Source organism: Sus scrofa, chromosome 8 (assembly GCF_000003025.6).
Source record: "Sus scrofa isolate TJ Tabasco breed Duroc chromosome 8, Sscrofa11.1, whole genome shotgun sequence".
In the NCBI taxonomy this organism is placed as follows: Eukaryota; Metazoa; Chordata; class Mammalia; order Artiodactyla; family Suidae; genus Sus; species Sus scrofa.
Window position 1 is genome coordinate 14,991,374 of NC_010450.4, and position 26,984 is coordinate 15,018,357.

Here is a 26,984-nt window from a genome sequence, read left to right on the forward strand (position 1 = left end):
GCTAAAACTTTAGAATGCCTTGAAGTTGAGTTACAAAACAATGTACTATTTGTTTTAAAGCAATAGTCTGTTGTACAGAAATAAATCAACCCTTAAATTTGAGAACTATGTTTATAATTTATAATGAAATTAGAGATCTGAAAAATTACTTCAAGAAATAATTTAACTTTTTAATTTGTATTAGAAGTATAAAGTATTTGTATTAGAAATTGCATTTAATGTGATGGAGTTAATTGTGATCCTTTAGTATTCATTTTAGCTTTTTTTTTTTAAGAAGTATCCTATCATTTCTCAAACACATTGATTAAAATAATTCTTAAATACTATTTATAACTTGATCTCTTTTTTAATTATTTTTTAGTGACCTCAGTGAAAACCAAATTCAGGCAATTCCAAGGAAGGCTTTCCGTGGGGCAGTTGATATTAAAAATCTGTAAGTATTTTTCTGAATTTATTCTGTTTTGTTAATTTATCCATTTTCCACATTTAATTGACACTAAATAAAGTGTCAGGAAAAAAATGGTGAAAGCCTACACATCTGGATGCTTCCTTAGAAGAGCTTGTAACAATAAGTTTTAAATTTTTTGCACAGGCTATCTGAAGAGATTTAGACACTGTCTTGAAACTGAAGTTGTTATTGAATTCATAGTTCCAACCTTGTGTTTTGGAACTTGTGTGAAATCTAAAGAAACGATTTGATTAAAATGTGTTTACAATGCATTTTCTCCCCTCTTCCTGTCAGCTGATTTCAATAACTCCTTTTTCATTTGTTATTGGTGTTTATTAGAAATGAAGAATATAGACCTTTTTTTGCCGAAAGAGCAGATAATAGTTTCTTGTTAGCAATACCTGCGGCCTAGAGCTACTGCTTTTTAAAATGGCTTTTAGATCATCATTTTCGATAAATGCCAACAGTATGAGAAAGAGAAAATCATCTTTTCCTTTGTGTGGATGCTACTTCTTACATCTTTCCATTCTTATATATTTATGAAAAATATATGTGTATATATATAGCCTTCTTTAAAAAGCAGAAAAAAAACCCAAAAACTTTGTTTCTGAATTTCCCCTTGATGAATCTTTAATCTATCGTCTTCTGTAAATGTGTTTTTATAAGTGTACATAGCTCTTTACTTATCAGATTTAAGACCGCAGTGGCAAACTTAATATTGTAGATATATATATTAATGAATTTTAAAATACTGTATTAGCCTTTAAAAATGACAATTTTTAACTGGCCGTGAGTCTGGGATGTCAAGCTTTTTCCTTAGCTTTTAACATTAGTTTGGAATGTAGGGGGGAAAAGTCCCTATGTGCTGAGATTAACTCTCAGGAATTCAATATTTCTTAGCTAGTAATAAACAGGGCAGGAGCTTTTTCAGGAATTAGCTTATATTCGGAATTCTTCATGGTGGGATCCAACCATATTTCTCCAGTAGCGAAAGTGAGACAGATGTTTTCATTCATCAAAGAAGATGACTGTTTATAAAGCTGCAAGTAAATTTGTAATAACCTGTATGGGAAAAAAGAATGAAGATATATATATATATATTTCACTTTACTGTACAGTTGAAACTAATTCAGCATTGTGTGTCAACTATACTCCAATAAAATTTAAAAAAGAAGAATGGAACCAGAAAAAAAAAAAAAAGCTACAAGTTATGGCCTCCACATCTTCTCCTCAGTGTAAATGGTTTTTGTTTTAAAATTGTACTTTCTAAGTATGCAGGTAAAGATGGAAAAATACAGATGTCTAAGTGTAAGTGTGTAAAGCCATCAAAATCCTGGCTCTAGGTTTTTATGAGCGTATACATGTTAAAGAGATCTTATTTGAGTTTTCTTTCTTTCTATCTTTCTTTTTTGTTTTTTTTTTTTTTTTTGTTTTTTTGTTTGTTTGTTTGTTTTTGGTAATCTCTAATGAAAACAGGGTAGGGAGGTCTTCAGATAGATTCAGACATATAAGGTGTTCAAAACTGCCTCTGGGAGTCCCCGTTGTGGCTCAGCGGAAACAAATCTGACCAGCATCCGTGAGGACACAGGTTCGATCCCTGGCCTTGCTCAGTGGGTTAAGGATCTGGCATTGCTGTGAGCTGTGGTGTAGGTAGGTCACAGACGTGGCTCGGATCCCGCGTTGCTATAGTGTAGGCCAGTGGCTACAGCTCCAATTCGACCCCTAACCTGGGAACCTCCATATGCTGTGAGTATGGCCCTAAAAAAAAGACCAAAAAAAAAAAAAAAAAAAAAGCTGCCTCTGTCTGTATGTCATGTGTCAGAACAACATAAAGATCCTCATGCAGCACCTACTCCAGTTGTCTATATGTCTCTATAAAAGGATAGCAATGGCCAAAGTTGACCACCCTTTGGGAATGCCACTTGCAATCTTATGATAGTATTATCTCTAAATCCTTAAAAACAGGTGGCTTTTAATCTTGGTAAAGATACTTAGGGAATCCAAGTGTATAAGTCATCCTTCTCCCATATTTAAGAATAGATTTGGGAATGAGATACCAGTCATGGTGGGATTCTTCCTTAATTCCTCTTCACTTATTCTTTAAAAATGGGATTTCAAAGTTTAGAGATAAAAAGAAAAGGGAGATGCTAGCCAGTGTATTTTGAGGAGTACAGTGTGGATTTAGTAGAATTTTTGAAATATTTTTTCCCCACATGCATCATTTCTACCCTCCCCCCCAATTTAAAGGCAGTTATTACATATACTGTGAAATGAGATTAGGGCTAGAGTCTCAGAATCTTTTGCTATTTTGGGGGGTTTATAGACTTGACAAATCAGTATACTTCACTGAGCCCTAATTTTTGCTTTTGTGAGATCAATAAAATCATTGCTTTCATTTGTTGTGTTTATTAGAGAAAGAAGATATGTGAGAAATCTTAAAACAGTAAAATGCTATGAAATATAGCATATTTTCATCTGCAAGTATCTGCTAATCAACTGCTAGAAGTTAGCACTGAAAAAGGTATAGTAAAGGAAGGGGCAAGTAGAATATGAACTAATTCGCAACATTAGGAGCCGATGAGATAGACCCATGTGTATGATGGCTCAATTAGACGTGGAGCTACGAAATGGAAAATATATATATATATATGTATCAGAAAATACTAAATGAATATACACAAGGCCCTGATTTTAAACAAATTATCGAGTGCTACAGGTACTGAAGAAAGGAGAAGATAAAAGTATTGCTTAAAATTATCAGGGGATATGTTAGAATAGAATTGCTGAAAGAAAATACACGGAAATCTTCAAGGAGGTTGGTTCATATTGTATATTGCTGAGTAATGGCAAGTAACAATGGATTGAGAAAGCTAGAATTTATTAAGAGCTGTGCAAGGCCCCATTTCAGGGTTTTGATTGGTTTAGAGATTAAAATACTGTGGAGTGTGTGTATGTGTGAGAGAGAGAGAACAAAAGAGAGTGAAAGCCAGAGCAAGAGAGAGGGAAGGGAAAGGACAGAGAGATGTAAGGACTTTGACCCTTTTTTAAAGGCAAAGTGATACTGATCCAGAATAGCTGTGGGAGGAAGCAGAGCAACCAGGAGACAGAGGAAGCTCCGTAGAACGGCATCCAAATGATTTTAACTTTGGAGGTTTCTGTTCCTTCGGAGGAAAGGGGGCTTAAGAAATGATGTGGATCCTGAATGATGATGGTCCAAAGAACAGTTTATCTCCCTACCCTCACTGCCAGTGTACAAAACCACGAGTGCAACACTGAGCAACACAAATGCAGGTGCAGGTTTATTTAATTAAATAGGATCATGCCTGCAATTTTCTACAATTTTGCAGTTGAAAGGCATTTTTGCTATAATTTAAAAATAGTTCAAACTACCTTTCTCAAAAGAAAAAAGTTTAATTTCATGCGACTTTGTGTGAAGTTTAATGATTAAAAGTTAAGAAAGCTATTGTAAAATATATTAGAACTGATAGTAAATTTTAATTCATATTATTATTAAAAGTAAACCATAGGTCATGAAGTCATGATTCAATAAAACCCTGTAAATATATGTATGTATATGTATGTATGTGTGTATGTATATATACATAGAGTCTTTTTAGGGCTGCACCTGTGGCATGTGGAAGTTCCCAGGCTAGGGGTCAAATCAGAGCTATAGCTGCCGGCCTACACCACAGTCACAGCAGCAGGGGATTTGAGCCGCATCTTCAGCCTACACCGCAGGTGTAGCAATGCCTTATCCTTAACCCACCAAGCAAGGCCAGTGATCGAACCCATGTCCTCATGGATACTAGTCGGATTCATCACCTCTGAGCCATGACAGGAACTCGCCAAGTCTATAAATACTGACACTTTAGTATTCAATATGGCAAGGAAAGGCATACTGCTTTGCCCTATTTGTCATTCCAGTGGGTGGTGCACTTACAATTTGGACAACCCTGTATGGTGCCATGATAGCTAGTGTTTCAAGTCATTCAGACAGGAAAAGAAAAAGAAAAGTCTGCACAGAGGGAATATGTACTTTAGTTGCATCAAGCCAAAATTTTGCATGGCATTGTCTGAAAGACCGGTCTGGTGCACTCTACTGAGTGTATTGTATTTACCACACATTCAGGCCTTATTCTGAGCAAATTCCAGTTAATCTATCTGAAGACTTTCACTGGAAGTACTTGCTTTAATCTTGTGGATTGGCTAAATACGCTCAAGGCAGCATCCTGACAATATGAAATTGATGCTCTGGAAATTTTGCAAATTAGCTGATCTTATTCGTCTTCCTCCAGGCAAGCCACAGTAAAACTCTTCTAGACAGATGGACATTTATCTTGCTCTTAAACGTCTCTCAGGAGGACTTCCCGTAACTTTTTTGCTTACCTCTGTTAATTTCCAAACTGGATTAAACCGCTTTATAGTTTATTCTGTTACTGAATTTTCTCCAGCTGTAACTTAAGCCATTTTCTTTTCTCTGGCATTTTCAACAGTAAGATCTGAGAATAACAGGATGGTATTAAAATATCAGCTAAATTATAGTGTTTATAATAGTCACTGGCAGCGCTTTTCCATAGGATTTACATCTGTGTTTTTCAACTCTCCAATCAAGTATAAATTCAACTATCAATACCATATCATTACCAAATGATGCCTCACCAGAATTATAAATCAATGTTTGTATGATTTTTCTTGATAAACTTTGTATGTATAGTTAATGTATTTAACACTGATTCATGAAGACTTAGCTGCCTCCTGATCAGTTCTTGAACAAAGATATGTTAGATTGTGCCATTGTTTTGTTTACAAGCATGTATGAAGCATTTCCATTTAATTGAATAATTTAAGAGAATATTCAAATTAAACATTGCTTTAGTGCTGGGACTTGCAAGCGTATTCTCCAAGTATATATTTTATGAGTACAAAAAAGTTCCAAGTCTCTTGCTTTTATAAGAAAACATTTCTAGTCATGTTATCCCAGGATATAAGCCAAAAAGGTACAAATATATGAACTTAAGGTTTTTTTTTAATTGCTGGTAGTTATTCACATCACAAAAAGCCTCTAATATACCTTATCATTATGTTCTTTAGTAAGTTCAAACCGAATACTTAAAATAATTAAGTTCCAACAAGCATTATTTCAGATAAGCTCTTTAAAGTACATCATACCTGTTTTTTTTTTCTTCTTTCATGTTGCTTTACATCTTCAAAAGGTACTCTCTGTTCCCAACTTTACTATTTGCTGTTCATAAATACATTCCTTTTTCTGTTCGCTTGAATTATAACAATTTCTTTAAGTTGTCATCTGTTATAAGTTACCTTTCTTTCCCAAAGAAGCTGCTGGTTGGTAAAAACACTTTTTAAAGTAGGAAAAATATATTTATTCTTTTTTAAACATAAATTAACTTATGGGCAAGGGTTTAAGTTATAAGGTGATTTACCTTGGTTTTCTTTGAGTAAGTCATGATATCGTTTGGGAAACAAGAATGCATGGCCATGATGTTTTAGGAAACAGTTCACCCAATTTGGGATGCAATAATTGTTAATGATAAGATTTGGCAAACAGGAAGTTGAGTTAATCTGTATGTCATTTCACAGCTATTTATATTATTTAATTTTTGTTTTGTCTTTTTAGGGCTGCCCCATGGCATACGGAGGTCCCAGACTAGGGGTTGAATTGGAGCTACAGCTCCAGCCTACACCACAGCCACAACCACGCAGGATCCAAGCCGAGTCTGAAACCTACACCACAGCTCACGGCAACGCCGGATCCTTAACCCACTGAGCAAGGCAAGGGATCAAACCTGCGTCCTCATGGATGCTAGTCAGATTCATTTCTGCTGAGAATGATGGGAATGCCTATGTTATTTAAAATTTTCATTTTTTTTTTCTGGAACTCTGTCATCTTTAATTTATTTTATTGGTGGATCAATTAAAACCCATAAGAGGAAAATTCACAGTTCTGTCCTAGATACAGGGAAAGGTTTATCTTTTGCTATTTTTTCATATTTCTCTAGTTTTAAATATCACTCTACTGGTTTCTTTTTCACTATCATTTGTATACTTTATGATGATAAGGGATCAAGTGATGTTCATATAACATACAATCAATTTTTGATGATCAGAAGAATGTATTATGTATTTTACCATTCAAAAGCAAGATCTACTTCAGTTTTGTCCTGAAAGTTGTCATATTTACATACTGTCTGCTATATCAGCTACTTTTCATGTTTAGTTCATTATATTCCTTTTTAAAAAAATTTATTGGAGTATAGTTGATTTACAGTGTTGTATTAATTGCAGGCATATAGTAAAATCAGATATATATCCATTATTTTTCCCCATATAAGCTATTACAAACTATTGAGTAGACTTGCATGTGCTATACAGAAGGTTCTTTTTAATTATCTATGTTATAAAGTAGTGTGTCTATGTTATTCCTATCCTCCTAATTCTTCCCCCTCCCCCACAGTTTCCCCTATGGTAACCATAAGATTGGCTTTGAAATCTGTGAGTTTGTTTCGGTTTCATGAATAAGTTCTTTTGTAACATTTTTATTAGATTCCACATACTAATGCTATTGTATGATACTTGTCTTCCTCTGTCTGACTTCCTTCACCATTACATTTCTTGCCATACCTACTTATATACTTTTTTACTTAATTATCCTAAGAATAAAATCTATTGCTCTCCAATTGAAATTGCAATTTGTAGTACCCCTAACTCTTTCCTAGCATATTTTCAGTAAGCCTGAGGCTGAAGAGACTTTAGGGAAGGTTGGTTTCTCACTCAGCGGGTCTGCTGTCTTTAGTGTTAGATTAAATACAGGTCTCTACCAGAACATAGAACCTTCTGAACAAACCTGTAGAGATAGCTCTACATTTATAGAGATAGCAAGTGAAGTTGAGTTGTGTGGTATGAGGACAGAGCCCATCTAGAGTGCCACCTGTGGATGCAGGGGGACAGCCAGCAACCAGAGGTTCTTAGATGTGAAATGTATCAGGAACTCAGCAGGTGCCACAATCAGTACCATAGGAACTGTCCATGGTCCTGTAATTTGCCTGGTTTGAACTGGTTCTAAAAAAAAGCAGATTGAATTGTAATCATCCCCAATAACTATAGTCAAGTTCGCTACCCACAACCTCTCTTAACTTTGCATTTTGCTTTGTCTCCAGGGTGCCTTAGCACTTTTTCTTCACAGATAACATTCTTTCATGTAAACATGAATCTATGTAACCTGTCTTCATAAACGTTTTCCAAAACAAGTCAAAACGAAACAAAACACAGGAAAATTGGATGGAATACTGGGGAATCTCATTCACATAGGTATAAAATAGTAATTGTCATGATCTCTGTGTGGCTGAATGTTGTCTTGAGAAAGAATGGAGTTTAAGTTCTCTTGTTTCGCCAACCCTGGCAGCCACACTTTTCTATCTCTGATCAAACTGAATTTTGATCTCTAGTTTCTTTTCTCATTAGATAATTTTAACATTGCAGCCAGATTTGATTTCATAAAGCATGCTTTTCATCCCGTCACTACCTGGTTCAAAATCATTGCATTTATTGAAACAGAAATGCTTTGCTGTCAACATGATGGCAAAGCCTTGGGGCTTGAGCAGAGGATTGTCTGCAGTAACGCTGCAGGATGGGTGGGACTCTAGCCTCCTCCTTGAGAGAGCAGGACTGACTGGCATGACACTTGGTCTTTTTTTTTTTTAGGTATTTCTACGAGTTCCGACATTCTGACTTCTAAGCAGCCCCCTCTCCTATGGAATCGACACACAAATCCTTTGCCCCAGTCAGAATGGCCTCTCTCTTGCAGGCATTTACTGTGAACCTTGTAGAGCCTCTGCTCACAACTGTTCTTTGAACTATTCCCCGCAGGAAGGAATACCTACTGTTATTTTCTGTCTTACTGGATTCTACCCACTTTTTTTTTAAGTGAATCGGGGAATTTTTTCCTCCTTCACACAACTATTTCCACCTAGGGTAATCTTTTCCTTCTCTGAAATTCTGTAACATTCTTCATCTATGGCATCTTCCTTGAAATGTAGCCATTAGAAATTCATCTGGGAAATAGACTCACAGACACAGAAAACAAAATTATAGTTACCAAAGGGGAAAAGGGGGAGGGTTAAATTAGGAGTTTGGGATTAATAGATACATACTACTGTATATAAAATAGATAACCAAGGACCTACTGTATATCACAGGGAACTATACTTAGTATTTTGTAGTAAACTATAATGGAAAAGAATCTTAAAAAGAAGATATATTTCTATAGATATGTAGATCTATAAAAGTGAACCACCTGAAACTAACATGACATTTTAAATAAACTGTATTTCAATAAAAAAATTTTTAAAAAGAAAAAAAAAAAAGAAATTCAGCTGGGAATTCCCTTTCTCAGCTCCTAAATCACTTTTCCTAGCCACCTGTGTATCTGATGAGGGCTTCAGCAAATATGTAGATTTCAATTGGAGTCAAGGTTTCACTAAATATTTACTACCTATTTTGCAAAACTCAATGAACTTCTCTTAGTTTCATTTTCTTATCTATAAAATCAGAATGATGGTAATGCTTACTTTTTCAAGTTTTTGTGAGGGATAATGAGACAGGTGTATCTCGAGACCCTGCCATTTGCTATGCATTCAATAAATGCTAGCGATTATTATTGTCAGTTTCAATTTCTACCTCCCTTGATGTGTTGGCTTATTCTGACTAGAACATGAAGGTCAACTTTCTTGTCTTTCTTCCAAAGTTTATTACCATCTCTCTTAGTGTTACCTTTAGGTTCTTCCTAATATATTATCAAGTGGATATACTTTATACCATAGATTACTCCAATAAAACTGAGATTCTTTTCTCCTGTAAGAAAAACAAAATGTTACTTGAAACATTGCAAAGGGTTATATTTTCAAATAACATAAATTATTTTGGGTTCCTCAGAACAATTCTTTCCTTGGTTATTTTCTTCGCTATTGCCCAGGCTAAATAACACAGATGTGCTTTTATGCCCAGGTAAATAATATTGTTGCTGAAACTTCTGGGATGTTCATTTATAAGATTGAATTTAAAGTATTCTTATGCCATCTATATGTTATAACTTAAATTTTGGGCTGCTTCTTAAACAATCATTATTGGCAAACAATCACTATTGGCACAATCCCTTGAATTCTATACACACAAGGGAGAAACAGAACAGATTATTTTTCATATCCTGAACATTTCTTCTTGTCTCTCATTTGATATTTTATCAGGTTTCTTTTCCAATAGTGAAACCTTATTATTCCCTCATATTGTTCCTAGTCACTTTGATTTTTTAAATTATAGTTGATTTACAATGTTATGCCACTGTGACATGTTTTAAGTCAACTAATTGTTGGAATTTACCATCTTACGGTAGTGATATGAATATGAGCAAAACTTCTATTTCCCTTACCTAAAAACCTAGAAAACTTGAGCAGAGTCATAACAATATTGTTCAGATATTGAGAGACCCTGCCTGGGTTAGAAATTATTAAAGGTTTTTTTATGTTCGGTATTGTTTCAGAATTAAAAATGTTTTATGGCATTCCAATTCTTACAAAAAGAAAATCAATTAGTAATAAGATCTTATTACTTGGACAGTGCATTGAAAGATGAATTTTCCATGGGTAAGGACAAAACCAACTAAAGTTCATGCAGGAAGTTAATTTTTTATGTGTAATTCAAGCCGTATGGTATCTATATCTTTTAAAATAAAAACAGGAAATCTCAAAAAAAAAAAAAAAGCTTAAAAGTAGCAGAATGCAATATCTCCAGTTATTTTTCAGGATGCCAAGCAAGCAAAGGTTCAACTTTTTTTGTCATTTAATACACCTCTTTTTAAAATTTATATTTAGCAGCGTTATATATTGTCTCTCATACCGAGAATTAATCAACATCTGAAACTAGGCTAAATTATTTTTAGTGTTCAAGTCAGATCAGCTTTAGAAATTTTATGTGCATGAGGCGCAGAGTGATATCTTTTAATAAAGACACAATGTATTATCTTAGACTAAATTTACCAGCGCTGGGAAAAAATAAAACAGGTACCCTCGAGTTCTTCAAGAGCATCCAAAGAGGAGTAGTAACCACCAAAAAAGGAACCGTAGAACGTTAATGCTGAGATAAACCTTGAAGACGATCTATTTTTTTTAACAACATCATTTTCCTGAAATTAAAGATAAAGCAGCTGCTTCAGAACACACACTTACAAACTAGACAGTGGAGGATCAGAGGGAGGTGGGATTTGGAATTTGAACAGAAGCAGGAGGAGGGTTGGAAGTAGGAAATGAGGAGTACAAGACACAGCAGTCTGTGGGAGGAGAGGCAGGCGAAAAGTGTGAAAGAAAACCACCAGTGCTGGTATCTATACCGTTCTTTCTCCCTGGAAAATAAGAAAAGCGCTAGCTTGCCTCCGCCTGGAAAGTAACCCCTGGGTCAGGAAAGAATCCTAAAACTGTCTCTCATCTACCTAGTGTCCTTGTCATCCAGAGATCAACACATTTATTTTATGTCTGGGTAAATAGTTGCAATAATTACTTTTTGGAGAAGTGGGGGAAAAAAAGTTCCTCTTAGTAATTCTTTAATTCAGAATAATGTCATGGCACAATTTGTAATTTAGGGTCGGTGTTTCTCTAAACTCATGGCTAAGAACAGATCCTTTCCTGTTTACAGAAAGCCAAGTGCCCAGGGTTTGAAAGGTAGTGGAAAAGGAAGTGAACAGCATGAGGGAAGAAACAAGGTGCAGAAAAATAGTCCAGAAACCCTGAAATAAATTACACTTGTGCATAGTTTTGACATTGTTTATCTTGAACCACATGCAGACAAATGGAGGTTTGTGCAGAAAGATTTTTCCCGTGAGCAGTCATGCGCGGACAACACTTTCCATAAACATTCCTTTGATTTTGACAAAATCAACCCATTGATGAAAGCATTATTGACTTCGATTTTCATTGTCCTTTCAAATGAATAGCCTTTTCATAAAATACCTTCCTTCTCAGAAGACATTCGAACTCCAGTAGGACGGCACTCAGAAAACTTTTAGAGAAAACTTGGGTCCTAGGAGAGCCGAATATTCTTAATGTTTCAGTGTCCATGAGGGCTTAGATTTCTGTTAAGCATCAGAAGAAGCATGCAACCCTGAGCAAAGTTAAAGACGGGTGAAATGAGGAAAGTTTCCTGCAGCGTCTCACCTTCTGCTGGTATACAGAAAGTAATCTGCCTTTCAATACTTGTAGGACAAGATTTGCTTGAGTGCTTTCTGGCAAGCTAGGGCTTCCTCTTTGTGTATAGTATGCATGATTTAAAAGAAGCTGTGTCAGCACTGATTTATACATTGACAGCTCAGGATAATAAGATATGGGCAAACATACAGCTCACCCTTTTACAGATTAACCTGGAGACTGCATTAGGCAAATTTGATAGCATTAAAAGATTTTGCCAATTTGTCTGGAAACAATTTTTCTTTTGTAGTGTGTCAAGGGTAACACTTCATGCCATTGTGCTAATTTAAATGGCTTTGATAAATTGTTCAAGAGGTTAGAGAATAGTAGTGTAGATATATATTTAGCACTTTAAAATAAAAAAGCTATTAACTTAATTGTTAAATGAATTTAATCCACAAAAATCAAAAGTGCTCAAGAGTGTAAGCGTTTCCTTGGAACCGCAGCAATCATATTACATCATAAGTCTTTAAAAGTCTTCTTAGAAAATAAAATTATACTTCTGCATACTTCCTAATAAGCAAAAATGCTTTCGGCTGTTACAGTAGCATGAGTGGTAACTGTATTTGGGGAAAGCCTTAGTTTATACAAGCAATAAAATTGTATCTTCTCCAGGGCTCACCTTTTTTATATTGCATGTCTTAGAGTGTCCCATTTACATAGCATCAAGGTAGCCGCCTGTATGATTATGTCCCCTAGAGACCTTCTTAAAAATGAGATGTATATTTCATGAGACATTCCCTATGTTCATTTCTAAAGTAAGGACTCTGAAGAGGCCCCTCTGAAAGTCACTGGATTAAATCATTGTGCCTGTATTCAGTAGTCTTATGGGAGAAGCAGCCATTTAAACAGTCTCTTAAGAACAGACCTCAAAGGTGAATTAGCCCTTCCAGTGAATTCTTAAAACAAGGACAAGATTCATTTGTATTATGGTCATAGTCTTACCCTGTACATGTGTATTCCTTCCCAGTGTACTTAGAGCTGACAACTCACCTATTTCATCAAACATTTTGTTTCTATCTCAAGTGAAGCATTAAAAAAAAAAAAATGTCTTCTTTACTAGAATAATAATATGGCTAAGCATCAAGCTGCTAGATGTAAATAAAAACTGCTTCTTTTTTTTTTTTTTTTAAAGGATAGTGTAGTGAGGTGAAGTACAGAGTTTTCCATTTCACCGAAATAATTCCTTAGCATGAGTAAGGAAGTTTTAATTCCCAAAGCAAGTTTTTTTTTTTTTTTTCCTCTTGATCTTTGAATTTTAACAAATGAGTACTTAATCTGCTGGAGAAGATTTATTTATTTGAATTCAGTCTTATTTAGAATGAACGGATACAGCTTTTAAATATTTAACTGTGGACATATGTATTGTTTTAACAATGTTGCTGCTGTGTATATTTCTTAGTGTTTGGGGCTTAAATTCATATCCTTGAGAAAAGCAAATATTTTTCCATGTCTTAATACTTTAAAAACATATTTTCTGGAGAGTGATATAGTTTGGGAAGTTCCTTATCTGAAAAGTCTGTAATAGTTACAGTGCCGAGAATTTGTGTTTAATGGTAACAGTGCAAGCTATGGAAATAGTGACGCTTAATATAAAACAACCGATAGCTTTCAAAGTGTTATGCCTGGTGAGGAATGGCAAGGAGATAGCTAGGACATCATTTCTCTTTCTCGATTTGGAGTTCTTGAGGGAAAACTGCTTTTAAAAGGAGAAAACCTAAAAGTAGTCTTGCTGTTTCTTGCCAAGGATAGTGAAATTAACATGCAGCTGGGCTTCTCTGATAAATGGATTCTGTTAGGTCACTGAGGGGGTGCGTGTGACATTAAGTGATTTACAGTCCTTTACCTTAATGAAATTGTTTCAGCAAGATGACGCTGAAAGCTCTTAATGGATAGCTTTTCTTGATGTAATGAAATTGCATTCCTATGGCATTTAATATAAGGTGCAGTTATTATTTACTGGAGCTTTCCAAGGGCTGCTATTTGCACAGACAGTTCAGAACAAAAAGAGATTTCAGTGGCGGCACTGAGGCCAGAATGTGACATTCTTAAGCAGATGAGTGTATTTGGGAGAGCATTTCAGTTAGTGCAGCCAGGGCTCCAGAGACCCTTCAGGAGACTTCCCTTCACCTAGCCCTGCTAGTGACCAGTCTTTTACATATATTCTTCTAATCTATTTAACAGGCAGCTGGATTACAACCAGATCAGCTGTATTGAAGATGGGGCATTCCGGGCTCTCCGGGACCTGGAGGTGCTGTAAGTATTGCTTATTTCCTTACTCTTGTGACGGGAGCTTTGTGTCTGGGGAGTGCTAATGTGGACGCTTATCTGTTGGCTAGAAACCTTGTGTCAAAACGGTTTCCTAAAGAAGCCCTGAAATAAAGCACAGTGAATACAGAGACGGGTCGAACCAGTGTGTGTGAAAAAGCTGGCTTATCGGATCTGTATGCTTAGGGAACATTGTCTAATCTAGGAAAGACACCTAGGGTATCCACACATCTTGTCTTTTAAGTGTGTCTCCTTATAATAAAATAGTCTCATGCACAGGATTTGTGAGCATTCTCAGAATTGCTATGTATTAATTTATATTGCTATAAAATGACCACAAGAAATAAACCTTAGTAGCTGGTATGTTGGTATTGTTGACTTGCCGTGCAAAGGAAAGACGTTCCCCATTTTAAAATGTCACTGTAACTAGATAGCTTATCATCTTTGTAAGGGTATTTTGAAATGTATTTTCTAATTTGAATAAGTCGCGCATTAAGTCCATTTTAAAGTCTTCACTACTGACTTTGTAAAGCTCCACACAGAGATTTCAGTTACAATTGGCATCCTCTGATGTTCCTGCCTGGGTAGACATGGCTGACAAAACTGGTTAGAGGCAACCGAGTCATCTCTACAGACCTCTGACTCTGTAATTTTAATAACATTGCTAATTATAATCAAAGTAATTTTAATGAAAATTAGAATCACTAAAACTCTTTAAGCCGCTTACACATATCTGTAAATTCTCCATAGAGATTCACTTTTCTAACTTTTTAAATATACTTACACATTTCTCCCCCAATAAAATATTTTCTATGCTGTAATTCATCCATGACTCAATTTGTTCAGAAATCCAAAATTGCATTAAATGTAAAGAAGTTTTGAATTTTTAGCCCATGTGTTAGAAGTTATCCAGAAATCATGAAATCTTCCTTAAAAAAAAAAAAATCCCATTGCTTTGCTTTATACATTGAGTTTGGAGAGCAGAATGTAATTCTGAAAAAAAAAAAAAGTTGATTGTTTCAACTGGAATGTCTTATTTTAGCAACATTTTCTGTATGATTTTGGTTTGAATTGCAAGTCAGTGAATAGACTTTCTAGCTGTGTCATGTCATGTGCTGCTAAGGTATTAATTATTTTTTAAATAATTCTGTAAGAATGAGTTGATTGAGATAAATTGTTCTGAGAATACATACTGCTCTCTAACCACATGAGAGAGCTCGCTTTGTTTCTGTTGAAAACAGTCTAACTTATTCTAAAGAAAAGACATTCAAAGTGCTTATCCTACACATTGCTGTTATAAGGCCACTTTTTAAATTGTATGCCAGAGCCATTTTTAACATAGGAAGCTTATGGATGCTATTTCAGAGTCAGAATAATTGGGATACAATTACGATTTCCCGATTTTGGTCAGATGTCAAAACTATAGTCAGGATCACTAAACTTTATATGTGAAGACTACCACATGGATTATTTTTTTTGTTTGATTTGATTTGACGGTTTTTACCACAGGTGTTATTTAATTGAGCGGAGCAGATCAAGTCAAATAATTTGTTACTAAGTCAGTCCTCCTAAGTAGGAATATGAATGATACCAAACATTTTATGGAAAATTGGCTATTTTGAATGGATTAAAATCCCATAAACTATTGTGTTATTAGATGCATGGTATTTCTTATTACTACTTGTTAGATGTAGAATAACTAATATATATGTAATATATGGAAGGTTTATTGAGGTTCTCTCTCTATCACCTTAATATATATATATTATTTTTAATTATTACATATATTAATTTTGTGTGTGTGTATATATATTAAGGAGAGAGAAAATACCTGCTTTGTGCCAAGCACTGTGGTAGGCATTGAAAACGCTTTTTTGCTATAAGTTAATGTCATTGCTTAAGTAGTAAGTTCAAGAAAACACAGTCACCTCATGAATTTTGTCATGTTAGCAAAATATCTAAAAGGTAACTTTTCTAAGACCCACTGTCATGAAACACACCAAAGAATGATGAACGTTTTCTGGTGTATGGAATTAAAATCAAATTCCAAAACATTAGGAACTCTTGAGGACCTTAATATATAGGTCTCAAAGAGAGGTCTAATGGTCAGAGTTTGTTTGCTAAAGAAAATAATTGAGCACATAATGTAAGAAAATGTGAATTTTTTTGAAAGAATTTTAATGCTTTATATCAAATATTATAAAGCCAAGCAGTCATTCTTTTAATATATGTTCATTTTTAAGTGCTCGTAATATATGCTGCTTTACAGAAACTAGTTATTGAAGAAAGTAAGGCCAAATTGGACAGAATACTGGAGACTGGGATTTGTTAAGCCCAAATTTTTGTCAAAGGAATCGGAAGTTCACGTATTATAAATGTTTGGTCTGGAGTTTTTTGAAAATAGAGAGTTACCGTTTGAAGAGTCCCAGAAAGAAAGTTGCCTGTTTTGCTTATCATTTGTAACTCTTTAGAATATATCTTTTTATTATGTGGAAATAATGAAAAAGCATTAATTTGAACCTCACTTTAAATTTCAGATTTCTAATGTTTTAGATTTCTTAAAAAATTTAATTCTATGAATCATTTGTAAATGTATGAATATATTGAGACCAAACAAGAGAAGATGAGAATAATCATACTGGGTCATTGGTGAAGATTTGTTAAATATATATATTAAAGGAAAGAGTGAATAATGTTCAGGAAGAAAAAAAGCCAAGGTAGACGAAAGCAAGGAGACAGTTTAGTACTTGTATGTTCATAGCAAACTGACTTTTTGTGGAATTCCCACCAAGATTTAGAATTAACTTTATTTTCTTAATACGAAGATACTATCTCAAAAATAGCATTGGCGCCTAAATGTAGATCAATATTTTCGTTTTCTTTGGACACTAGATTCAGGAATGAAATATATCCCTTGAGTTACCAGTTTTATGTAGTTTATTTCTTTTCTTTTCTGTAGAATGGACATAATTTAATTGACTTGAAACAGTGATTCATATCCATTCAATATCAGACTCTCTGCCAAATCCTATGCTTAGCACTAGGGAATAAGAAAGAATAAATCAAAAACTGTAATTGTAATGTATACATGTAAGGATAACCTGACCCCCTTGCTGTACAGTGGGAAAATAAAATAAAAAAAAAAAGAAAGAATAAATCGAGATCTTAGTCTGAGTGAGCCGACATGATAACCAAGACTAACATTTCTCATTTACACACCAGGATGTGCAAGAATACATTAATACATCCGCATTACAAAGAGAAACCTTGAGGTTGAACATACAAACTTCCATACAGGAAAAAGCATTCACACTTGAAGAAGTACCGTATATAAATTCACATTATTTCAGAATAGGAATTGACCATAACGCATACATGTCATCATACCTCATCAACACTTACATTGTCAATTTCAAAATAACTTAATTTCGCTGCTTACACATATTGTTCAGTTGCTAAGTGCTAGCATCAGCATTGCTTTGCCAGCAACAATACTGAATCAAAATACTAAGATCATTTATTGCGCTAGTGACAGTAAGTGAATTAACATTTTGAGAAAAGTCTTCATTGATAGCCACCAGTGTCAGCAGGCAATGAAAACTTTCTTTTGTGTGGGATTATAAGAAACCATAGTTCAGTATTAATGCATGTCTGCTGAGTGTGAATTAGTTTAAGAAAACATTATCCCCAAAGTCACATTTCAGTATGCTGTGTACTCTGAAGATTTTAGCCATATAAAGTCAGCATAAATTTTGAGGGTGAGAAAAGGGGTCACGTGAAAGCAAATCCCTTTGAGAAGTGAAACCTTTTAGTTCAAACATCAGGATATGGTTTAATGGTGTTTGAAAAAAAAAAAATCTCATTTCACTTGAGTGAAGGAAAATGCTAGAGGCTTTTAGATATAACATGAGCCAACCAATTCAGGGCTTTATAGGTCCTTCATAAAAAGGTGTTTTTTCTATGTGACTTAATTCAGATCACTTGGATTGGTTCTTACATCATTCAATACATTGCAAAGCTGGATATTAAAAAGAGTCAGTGCATGTTCTAGATCTGCAGCTGTAGTGCCCTGCCTTACTGAGAAGTCTAAGCTAATCCCTCAGCTTCTGAACCCCCCCCCCCCGCCCTTGTCCCCGTTGATATCCAGTCACCAGCTGGCCTAAAATTACCTGGCAAATGTATCTTGCTTAGCCCCAACAAACTTGGCCCACAGACTTTTTGAAAGTATTTGAGTTAGTTGCCAGTACTTAAAAATTAAGAGAATCGAGCTCGAAATTTCCATTTCTAGCTTCTCTGGAGAAAACCATTTAGTTTGGCAGCCTTCCATTACAGCAGAGCAACAGTCCATTGGAGCTGGATGTTAGCTGCTACAACAGAGAACATCATCACTGTCACCAAGGTCCTCTTTGTCCCCAGCTGTCTGCCTGCTCTTCTTTGTCTCTCTTCCCATTGCATTTCTTTACATAGAGGCTGCTACTCTCATGGATGTTTCCCGCCTGGCCTCTGTAGGCAAGCGAATTTGCAAGCTCTAATTCAAGCCCTTCTCGAGTATCAGACATCATCCACCTGTGCCAAAATCTCACCTTTATTGCCTCTTTGAGCAACTTGACCTGTTTAGTCTCCACCCTACAGGACCTTCTATGGAGGGGAATCATTGGCCGTCTCCTTACAGTACTCACACATCCCGGGAATAATTCTCTTCTCCCTGTCTTGTCATATCAGACATCTCCAAAGGGAGCGATAAGAGATCTCTCTGCTAAATCTTACTAGGTTTTTGCGATTTGTATAAGGAGGTCTCCCCAGTTGGACTATATGCTATTTTAGGGCAGGATTTATGCCAGATTTATTTTTAGAAATTGCATGTTGCCATAAAAATAAGAGCCATTCAGGAAATAGTTCATGAGTGAATGAGTAGTAGTTGTAGAAATAGTTGTCGTAATACAATGAATGATGTTTACGTTAGAGGGAAAGTAGGAAAAATTTGAACTAAGCAAAAATATGCTTATTTTCACTCTATCTCCTTTGACCACTGTCTTTTTTGACTCTGGTTTCGTGACACCATGGTCACTACCACACAGTAATGAACAAAGAATAGGACTTGGAACTGCAAGTAAAAACCGCTCTAACACATTATGCTTTTACTGCGCTGCTACAGCGTGTCGCTTCATTCCTACCCAATGCAAATACCAAATACAGGTATTGTTCTTCCTACTCAAGTTTCAACAGCGGCTGCTGTCCACAGTAAAAATCAATGAACAGGACTCTGTTCCAGGACCTGACAGAACTGATTCTGTGGCATTGCTATGAGATTTCACTCAAAGAATTCAAGTGGATTTATTTACTCATGAACACTAATTATACATAACACCCCTCGAAGGAAACGTCACTGTTCCAGCTGTGAGTCTCATGTTCATTCCTTAACCAGCGTCCAAAATAGGCGTGTATGAACATAGTATGTAAAGCAATGTGGTCAAAGATAGTACAGCTGAAGTCATAAATTTGTACTAAATATTTGATGAATGCATGGTAATAAGTTAAAATCTGAAATGTATTGTCTCGTGTGTAACATAGTGCATTCTTGAGGCCACCTCTACCAGGTTTTTGTCCTGCGTCGACAAAAATCACAAGTTTTCTCTGTGTTAATATATAAGTGATCAATGCATTTTCATATCTAAAATGTCTAACTTTTTTTATTCTACAGCACTCTCAACAATAACAACATCACTAGACTTTCTGTGGCAAGTTTCAACCATATGCCTAAACTTAGGACTTTGTAAGTAGCTGCAAAATATATAAAGTCAATTTAATCAATTAAAGATTCCTTAAAGTACTATTTTTAATAAGCAGAACACATGATCACTAATTCATCATGGGGTAGACAAGGGAAACACCATTTTTTAAAAAGTTCTAGACATGCTATTGGAGTAAATGAACTATGATTCTGAAAACTTGAAAGCTTTCTTTTAAAGGATATGTGCTATGGGAAGTTCGGGGGTGGGGAGAAAAACATTTACTTTGAGCTCTCCTGAAGGTCACATTTCATTAAGAAATGGAAGACTCCTTGATTGGCTGTCAGAAATGATAAATGGTAAATCTTTATGATTTTATTACTGTATGGCAAGCAAGCCTAATAAAGCCAAACTGGTTCCCCAACATTCTTTGTAACATAAAATTACAACATCACCCTTTAGTGCTTCTATAATTAAGGTTGTGTCAGCATTTATATTTTAAAATATCTTTTCAGGGGTTACAGATGAACATTAAAATATTTGAGATCGGAGTTCCCATTGTGGCACATAGGAAACGAATCTGACTAGGAACCATGAGGTTGCGGGTTCAGTCCCTGGCCTCACTCAGTGGGTTAGGGATCCAGTGTTGCCATGAACTGTGGCGTAGGTCGCAGACATGGCTCGGATCCCGCATTGCTCTGTCTGTGGCATAGGCCGGCAGCAACAGCTCTGATTAGACCCCTGGCCTGGGAATCTCCATATGCCGTGGGTGCAGTCCTAAAAGAACAAAAAAGACAGAAATATGTATGTATATTTTTAGATGAAGCAGTATATTTTTAGATGAAGCAGTTCCCACTGTGGTGCAGTGGGTTAAGAATCTGGTGTTGCCCCAGCTGTGGTGTAGGTCACAGCTGTGACTCAGATTTGATCCCTGGCCTGGGAATTTACATATGCCGTGAGTGTGTCAAAAAAAAAAAAAAAAAAGAGAGAGAGAGAGAGAGAAAGAAGTATTTTAGGTGAATAAAATGATTCTTTAATAAAATATTTGCTACAGCTATTTTTTTTCTCTTAGGAAAAAAACTCAATCCTCAAAGCCCAGGGTGGGGTTTTAGTTAAAGCATTTTTCAGAGATAAATCTCATTTGAACTGGGTTTCAGATCACCTTGACCTAAAAAAATGTATTACATTAAATTAAACATGTGAGAAATGGTAAGAAGCATAACCAGAGCATTGGACTTCTTGGGAAAAATGTGTTTTTAAGTAGGGTAAATATATTTTAATAGGGTATTGAAAATATTTTTCTTTTAGCAATAGTTTATAACTGAAAATATTCCATTTGTTTTCTTTATTTAATAAAACATCAGTTGAGTTGCCACTTTTTAAGGAATTAGAGAATACCTATATTAATGTCATTTTTCCTCACTAAAATTTAGCTCTAAATGAGATATCATTATAATTTTATTGAAATATAATTTAGCAAAATAAAATCATTCTAAAAGTAAGCAGACATAACTAAATTTTGTTTTCTTGGGCTGTCAGACTGAGACTAGTCTGGCTAAATGAACAACCACTTCTCTCAAACTATATGTGATGAAATTGTTTTCTCATTAGTTATAATTTTTAAAAAAGACCAAATTGATCAAACTTTCAATCTTTGAAAAACTAAAGTCACTAAGACTGTTAGAAACACCTATCATCAGAGTTCCCTTCGTGGCTCAGAGGAAAGGAATCTATCATCCATGAGTTCACAGGTTCAATCCCTGGCCTCCCTCAGTGGGTTAAAGATCTGGTGTTGCCGTGAGCTGTGGTGTAGGTCGTAGACATGGCTTGAATCTGGTGCTGCTGTGGTTGTGGTATAGCCCAGCAGCTACAGGTCTGATTCGACCCCTAAGCCTGGGAACCGCTCTGTGCCATGGGTGCAGCCCTTAAAAAAGGACAAAAAAAAAAAAAAAAAAAAAAACCTGTCATCTGCAATTTTGATGGTGAGTCTTATTTTCCTGTAGAAATCCACTACAATTTGTCTTACTAATCAGGTTTTTAAATTTTCATGTTCTTTTCTCATTTCATAGGTGTGCACATCTAATTGAATCATCGTAATGTGCCGGGCTTAGATAGAAATATTTAGAGGGCAGTGCTATGGGATGGATTTTGTGGCTTCCAAAGGATGCCACTCTGACCTCCAAGCACACTTCGCCAGAGGTCACCCAGCCTTCCCCAAATGCACTTTTTTGTCCTATGGCGTACCGTCTAGTTTTGATGCAAGACAATCTGTTCCCTATCTCCAGGCTCAAGGAGAATGTCAAACAGCCATCTAACTTTAAATTCTGTTGCTTTGGTTGTTTCATTATTCTCTATTATCATTGCTACTTAAAAATTCCATTTTTATGGTCCAATTATCTTTCTGGACTGAGTTCCAGGTTTTAATATCCATTACTGTTATTGGGTTAGAATTGAGCACCTCGGCTAAGGAGGGCTAAAATGGTATTACTGTGTCATAGATAATTCTGGGAATGATGCTTTGATTTATAGCATTGGATGTCCTTTTCTTTAGTTTGAGAAAACATAAAAGCCAGTTCGAAGTCATTTACCTAATTTAGTGGATACATTTGTCTGATATTTTATTAATGGAAAAGTGCTATTTGCCACTTGGAAGGGATCCATGATCGGCTGTGGATCCCTGCCAGCATGGAGGGGCCTCGCTTAATTCCTTCACTCCCAGCCATTTATGTCTTTTAATTTCAGTTCCTGCTCTTTGAGGCTATGTCCCCAAGAGCCCAAAGCAGCTTAATCCCTTTTACTGAGATTAAACAAAAAGAAGGAAATCAGAAGAGGGATGTGAAAAGAAGTGGTTTATATTGAATTATTATTCTGTCTGGTTCAGCAAAAAACGAAAGTGACCTGCTAAAAAGGTTTTGCAAGCAGTTTCTACTGAGCCTAATGACAAGGCTAACTGCTATTTCAAACCGGGAGCCACAACTTTGATTAACGTACCTCCTACCCCAGCCTGACCCCTGACGCTCCCATTCCCCCACCCACCCCAATTGGCGGTCAGTACGTTGGGACTGCAGAGCAACTGGCCTTGGGTTTATTTGTGTCTCTTTGCCCCTTTGAAGAGACGTAGGCAAAAGATCTCTATGGTCATGTGCAAGCTTCTGTGTATTTGCTTAGCTCAGAGATAGATGAAGAGGGGCTTGAGTCTGTGCTTGGGAACCAGTTTCATTTTTAGGAAAAAAATCAGATTGGCATTTACTCAACTTGCCCTGTTGAGCCGTCTCGTGTATGTTATCATGAATGAATTTTCCAAGTTTTGAATGTAACTCTTTTCTGTTTTCTTGCTTTAAACGTCTTTGCCCTCATTTAGTCGACTCCATTCGAACAACCTGTATTGTGACTGCCACCTGGCCTGGCTCTCTGACTGGCTGCGCCAAAGGCCTCGGGTGGGCCTCTACACTCAGTGTATGGGGCCGTCCCACCTGAGGGGCCATAATGTAGCTGAGGTTCAAAAACGGGAATTTGTCTGCAGTGGTAAGGGAGAAAGAACCTTTCTGTTTTCCTATCCCCGTGTGCTGTGATGTCAGGAACCGTGGAGGATGCATGCGCACTAACACGTGCAACTGAGCACTAATCACTGTGGAAATCCCCTGCGTCGGTGGTGACACTCACACTCCCTAAGACGCTGGTGCATGGTTGGCAATTACTGTTGACTTGTACCTACGTTACGATGAAAGATGTTTCAGTGTGCATGCCAAGGGGAAAAGAAGAAATTCCTAGATGATAGTTCTACTTGCTACTCCTTATGTCCCCTGGAAGTAATAATTTATATGTACTTCAGTGTTAACAATTGGAAGAATGATGAACTAGGCTTGGATCCCAGCTGGAAAATTGAAAAAGTAACAGATCTTTAATTGTGAAGTGACAAAACTCTTTTAAGGTGTACGTATATACGAGTGGTTCAGTTCTACCTAAAAGAGATAAATGACTCGCTCTAGTAACAAAAATCTGAAAACAGAAATAAGACACAGGTTATGTAAAGTATCAATAGGCGACATTCAGGTAATTCCTTCTATGTGTTCGAGCGTCAATCTAAGTATTTCGCACACGTTTACTTCATTTTTACCTCTCTCAGAACATCCGTAGAGAAATGTAACATTGTCTTTATATTAGAGATTAAAATGCTGAGAATAAGAAATGGTAAGTAACCTTGTCCAAGGTTATAGAGTTGAGTTCAAGGATCTCAACCTAGGCCATCTGATTCCCAATCTAAATAAATTATATGTTAATATAACATAATTCATTAACATGTAATTTATAAACACAGGGCGGTTTCTGCTTGAGAAGCATCTGTTCAAGATAACAACAAAACAAAATTTCAAAATATTTATAATGCATCATAAATAGCAGTTTTTTCGTAAAGGCAGGGTGAGAGGATTCTATTTTACTGCTGTCTTTTAGAACTTTACTGTATTTTCCCACACTTTGTGTAACCCAAACAAAATTTCCGTATCATGTCATGGAATGTTCTCGATAAGTCTTGATTGCTTTTTAAGAAGTTAAATAATGAAATGACTAACAATTTGTTACTAACCACGTTTTTCTCTCTTCACTTTTTTCCTTCCTGTTTTCTAGATGAGGAAGAAGGCAAGTTCACGTTTCTTGTTTAGACCGAGACTATTTTTTTGTAGAGTGTGAGAGCTTGTTGCGAGGGATCCGGGTAGTAATTAGCCTGCAGCCTCTTCCCTGGGTAGCGCTATCACTGACGCCCTTTCTCTGCAGCTCAGAGAGGGCTGTCCCGGGTGCGGGGACAAACCAGTGTGTGCAGATTCCCACTTGCTACAACATGCCTGAGAGTCTGTTGTGCCTCATTCGAACAGCAAAACTTTGGTACTGGAGTTCCCATCGTGGCTCAGAGATAATGAACCCGACTAGTGTCCATGAGGATGCGAGTTTGATCCCTGGTCCCGCTTAGTGGGTTAAGGATCTGGCGTTGCCTTGAGCTGTGGTGTAGGTCACCGACGAGGCTCAGATCCCAAGTTGCTGTGGCTGTGGTGTAGGCCAGTGGCTACAGCTCCGATTGGACCCCTCGCCTGGGAACCTCCATATGCCAAGGATGCAGCCCTAAAAAGGAAAAAAAAATTTTTTTGGTACTGAGTAGTGAAAGTATACACCTGCAGGTAACTACTTAGACTAAAATTTTAAGCTGTATCAAAGTCAAAAAGGAACCCTCTAGATTACAACTAACAGAACGACATGAGACAAATCATTATAACAACTTCAAAGAAAGCGGTAATTTTGAACCTACCCAGACGTCAATCTTAGCATCATCTGTTTTCCCTATATTTATTGGTACATGATTACTTATTTAGCGTCAACAGTTATGACTACCAAGAGGGAAGTTGCACTATTTTCTTTTTTGAGATACTAAGTTAAGCTACTTAAATTTAATAAAGATCAAGCTCTGTCTAAGCTTATTAGAAATGAAACCGAGATTAGTCTGAAATTGCTGCTTTTTTTGGAACTCATAATAGTTTTGAATAGAATTCTAATTTCAAATAAGAATTTAGCCTTTCTCACACGTATGTCAATTTTTTAAAATTAGCATTTTTGTAATTAGTTTTAAAAATCTCATTTGCTTTATCTATGTTGATCCCCAAACAATAACGCATGCTTCCTAAAATACACTTTAGAAATACGGTATCATTTTAAAATCAGGAATTTAGAGACATTCATTTTGTTTTAACATCGTGTCGTGCTTTGTTATTCGAAATAAGTTTGCATGTTTCACAATTATCAAATTCAGGAGGGAAACAACCTGACTTCTGTTTGTTTCTTTTCCAGGTCACCAGTCATTTATGGCTCCTTCTTGCAGTGTTTTGCACTGTCCAGCTGCTTGTACCTGTAGCAACAATATCGTAGACTGCCGTGGGAAAGGTCTCACTGAGATCCCCACGAACCTGCCAGAGACCATCACAGAAATGTACGTGCCCTGAATTCCTTCTTAGCCCTCCACTTCCCCAGTGACTCAGGACGTGGCTTTCTTTAGGAGATTCTGGGCTTATCAAAGGCCCATCTGATCAATTAGCTTAGACAAATGTTCCTTTCAGAATTGTATTGACCCTCACTCTGTTTAATTACATATCTTGTTGAAATGGCTAGGATTTTTTTTTGTTTTTCTAGCACGGGTAGAATTGAAAAGCATGAATGTGAAGGATAAATGGTACTTTCCCTTTTCTTCTGAAGGGGTTATCAGGCTCTTTAGGAAGAATGAGAGTGTGTGTAACTCATCTGTCCCTTGGGGTCTGGAGATCTCTTCTAGTCCATTTCTAGCTTGGAATCGGGGGAAATCAAAGAAAAACTGAGCTGGGATAATAAATCATAGGTACAAGGTGACTGAGATGTCTCCCTCCTCAAGACCTCCTGTTTTAAAATGCGGTTTCACTGTTTTGTTTGAACTGTTGTATAGTCCACCACAAAGTGTAAAAAAGATAAAAATCATCAGGTCAAAATATATAAGCATTTGAAGGGAGTGAGCATTTTAGCTTGTTTGAGCCAATGACTACATCAAAAGTTAAATTCTCTTGACAAAATATCTCATATCTATTTTCTGTGCAGCTGCTAGGTTCATTTTTATGTCCTTGCCAAATATATGTCAAGTGGATAAAACAAGGTAACATAAGATGTAAAGTGGACAGCTTTTGCCACTTGGAAAGTAGGCATTAGGGAAAGTCTTTATCATTAGTGCCCATTAACTAAGAAAGCACCTCTTAACCGCTCAGACTATCATATATTGTTTCAGAAGTTAATCCTCAATTTGAATTAAATAACTATGTTGGGATATATTTGGTTAAAATAATAGCATAGAATCAACTTCTTGTGATAGGCCACATAGTAGTCACCAAAAAATATAGTTTCAAAAACTATTATTTTTTTTCCAATTAACTGCCCTCATTCACAAAACCCACTAACATTATTTTAAAGTATTTAATATATCCATAAGATGTACTTAGAGCTTTGCAATGTAAGTCATGATCCTTGTAGGAACTTTTGAATCTGTGGATGTTTATAAAAGACATGGAATAATGTATGTACATAATAGTAATACACTCATCAAATTTTTCACTGATGAAACACTACCTTGCCCACAAAAGACATTTGTATTTTTCAGTGGAACCTTGAAAAGAGAACAATATTTGACTTGAGAAGACACAAGTAGCATTCCGCAAAAGGGAAACATTGGGATCAAAGGGCAACGGTGGCAGTGAGCATTTTGTTTTATCGATTGTTCACATGAAC

The 26,984-nt window shown here is 36.1% G+C and overlaps 1 protein-coding gene across 1 annotated transcript in view; it reads left to right on the forward strand.

The window, feature by feature from the left end:
• SLIT2 (slit guidance ligand 2) overlaps positions 1–26,984 on the forward strand; it is a 391,090-nt gene that overhangs the window by 232,948 nt on the left and 131,158 nt on the right. Inside the window, 6 exon segments of the mRNA XM_021101059.1 lie at positions 362–433; positions 13,882–13,953; positions 19,667–19,738; positions 23,056–23,219; positions 24,321–24,332; positions 25,530–25,668. Coding sequence (XP_020956718.1) covers positions 362–433; positions 13,882–13,953; positions 19,667–19,738; positions 23,056–23,219; positions 24,321–24,332; positions 25,530–25,668 — 531 coding nt within the window.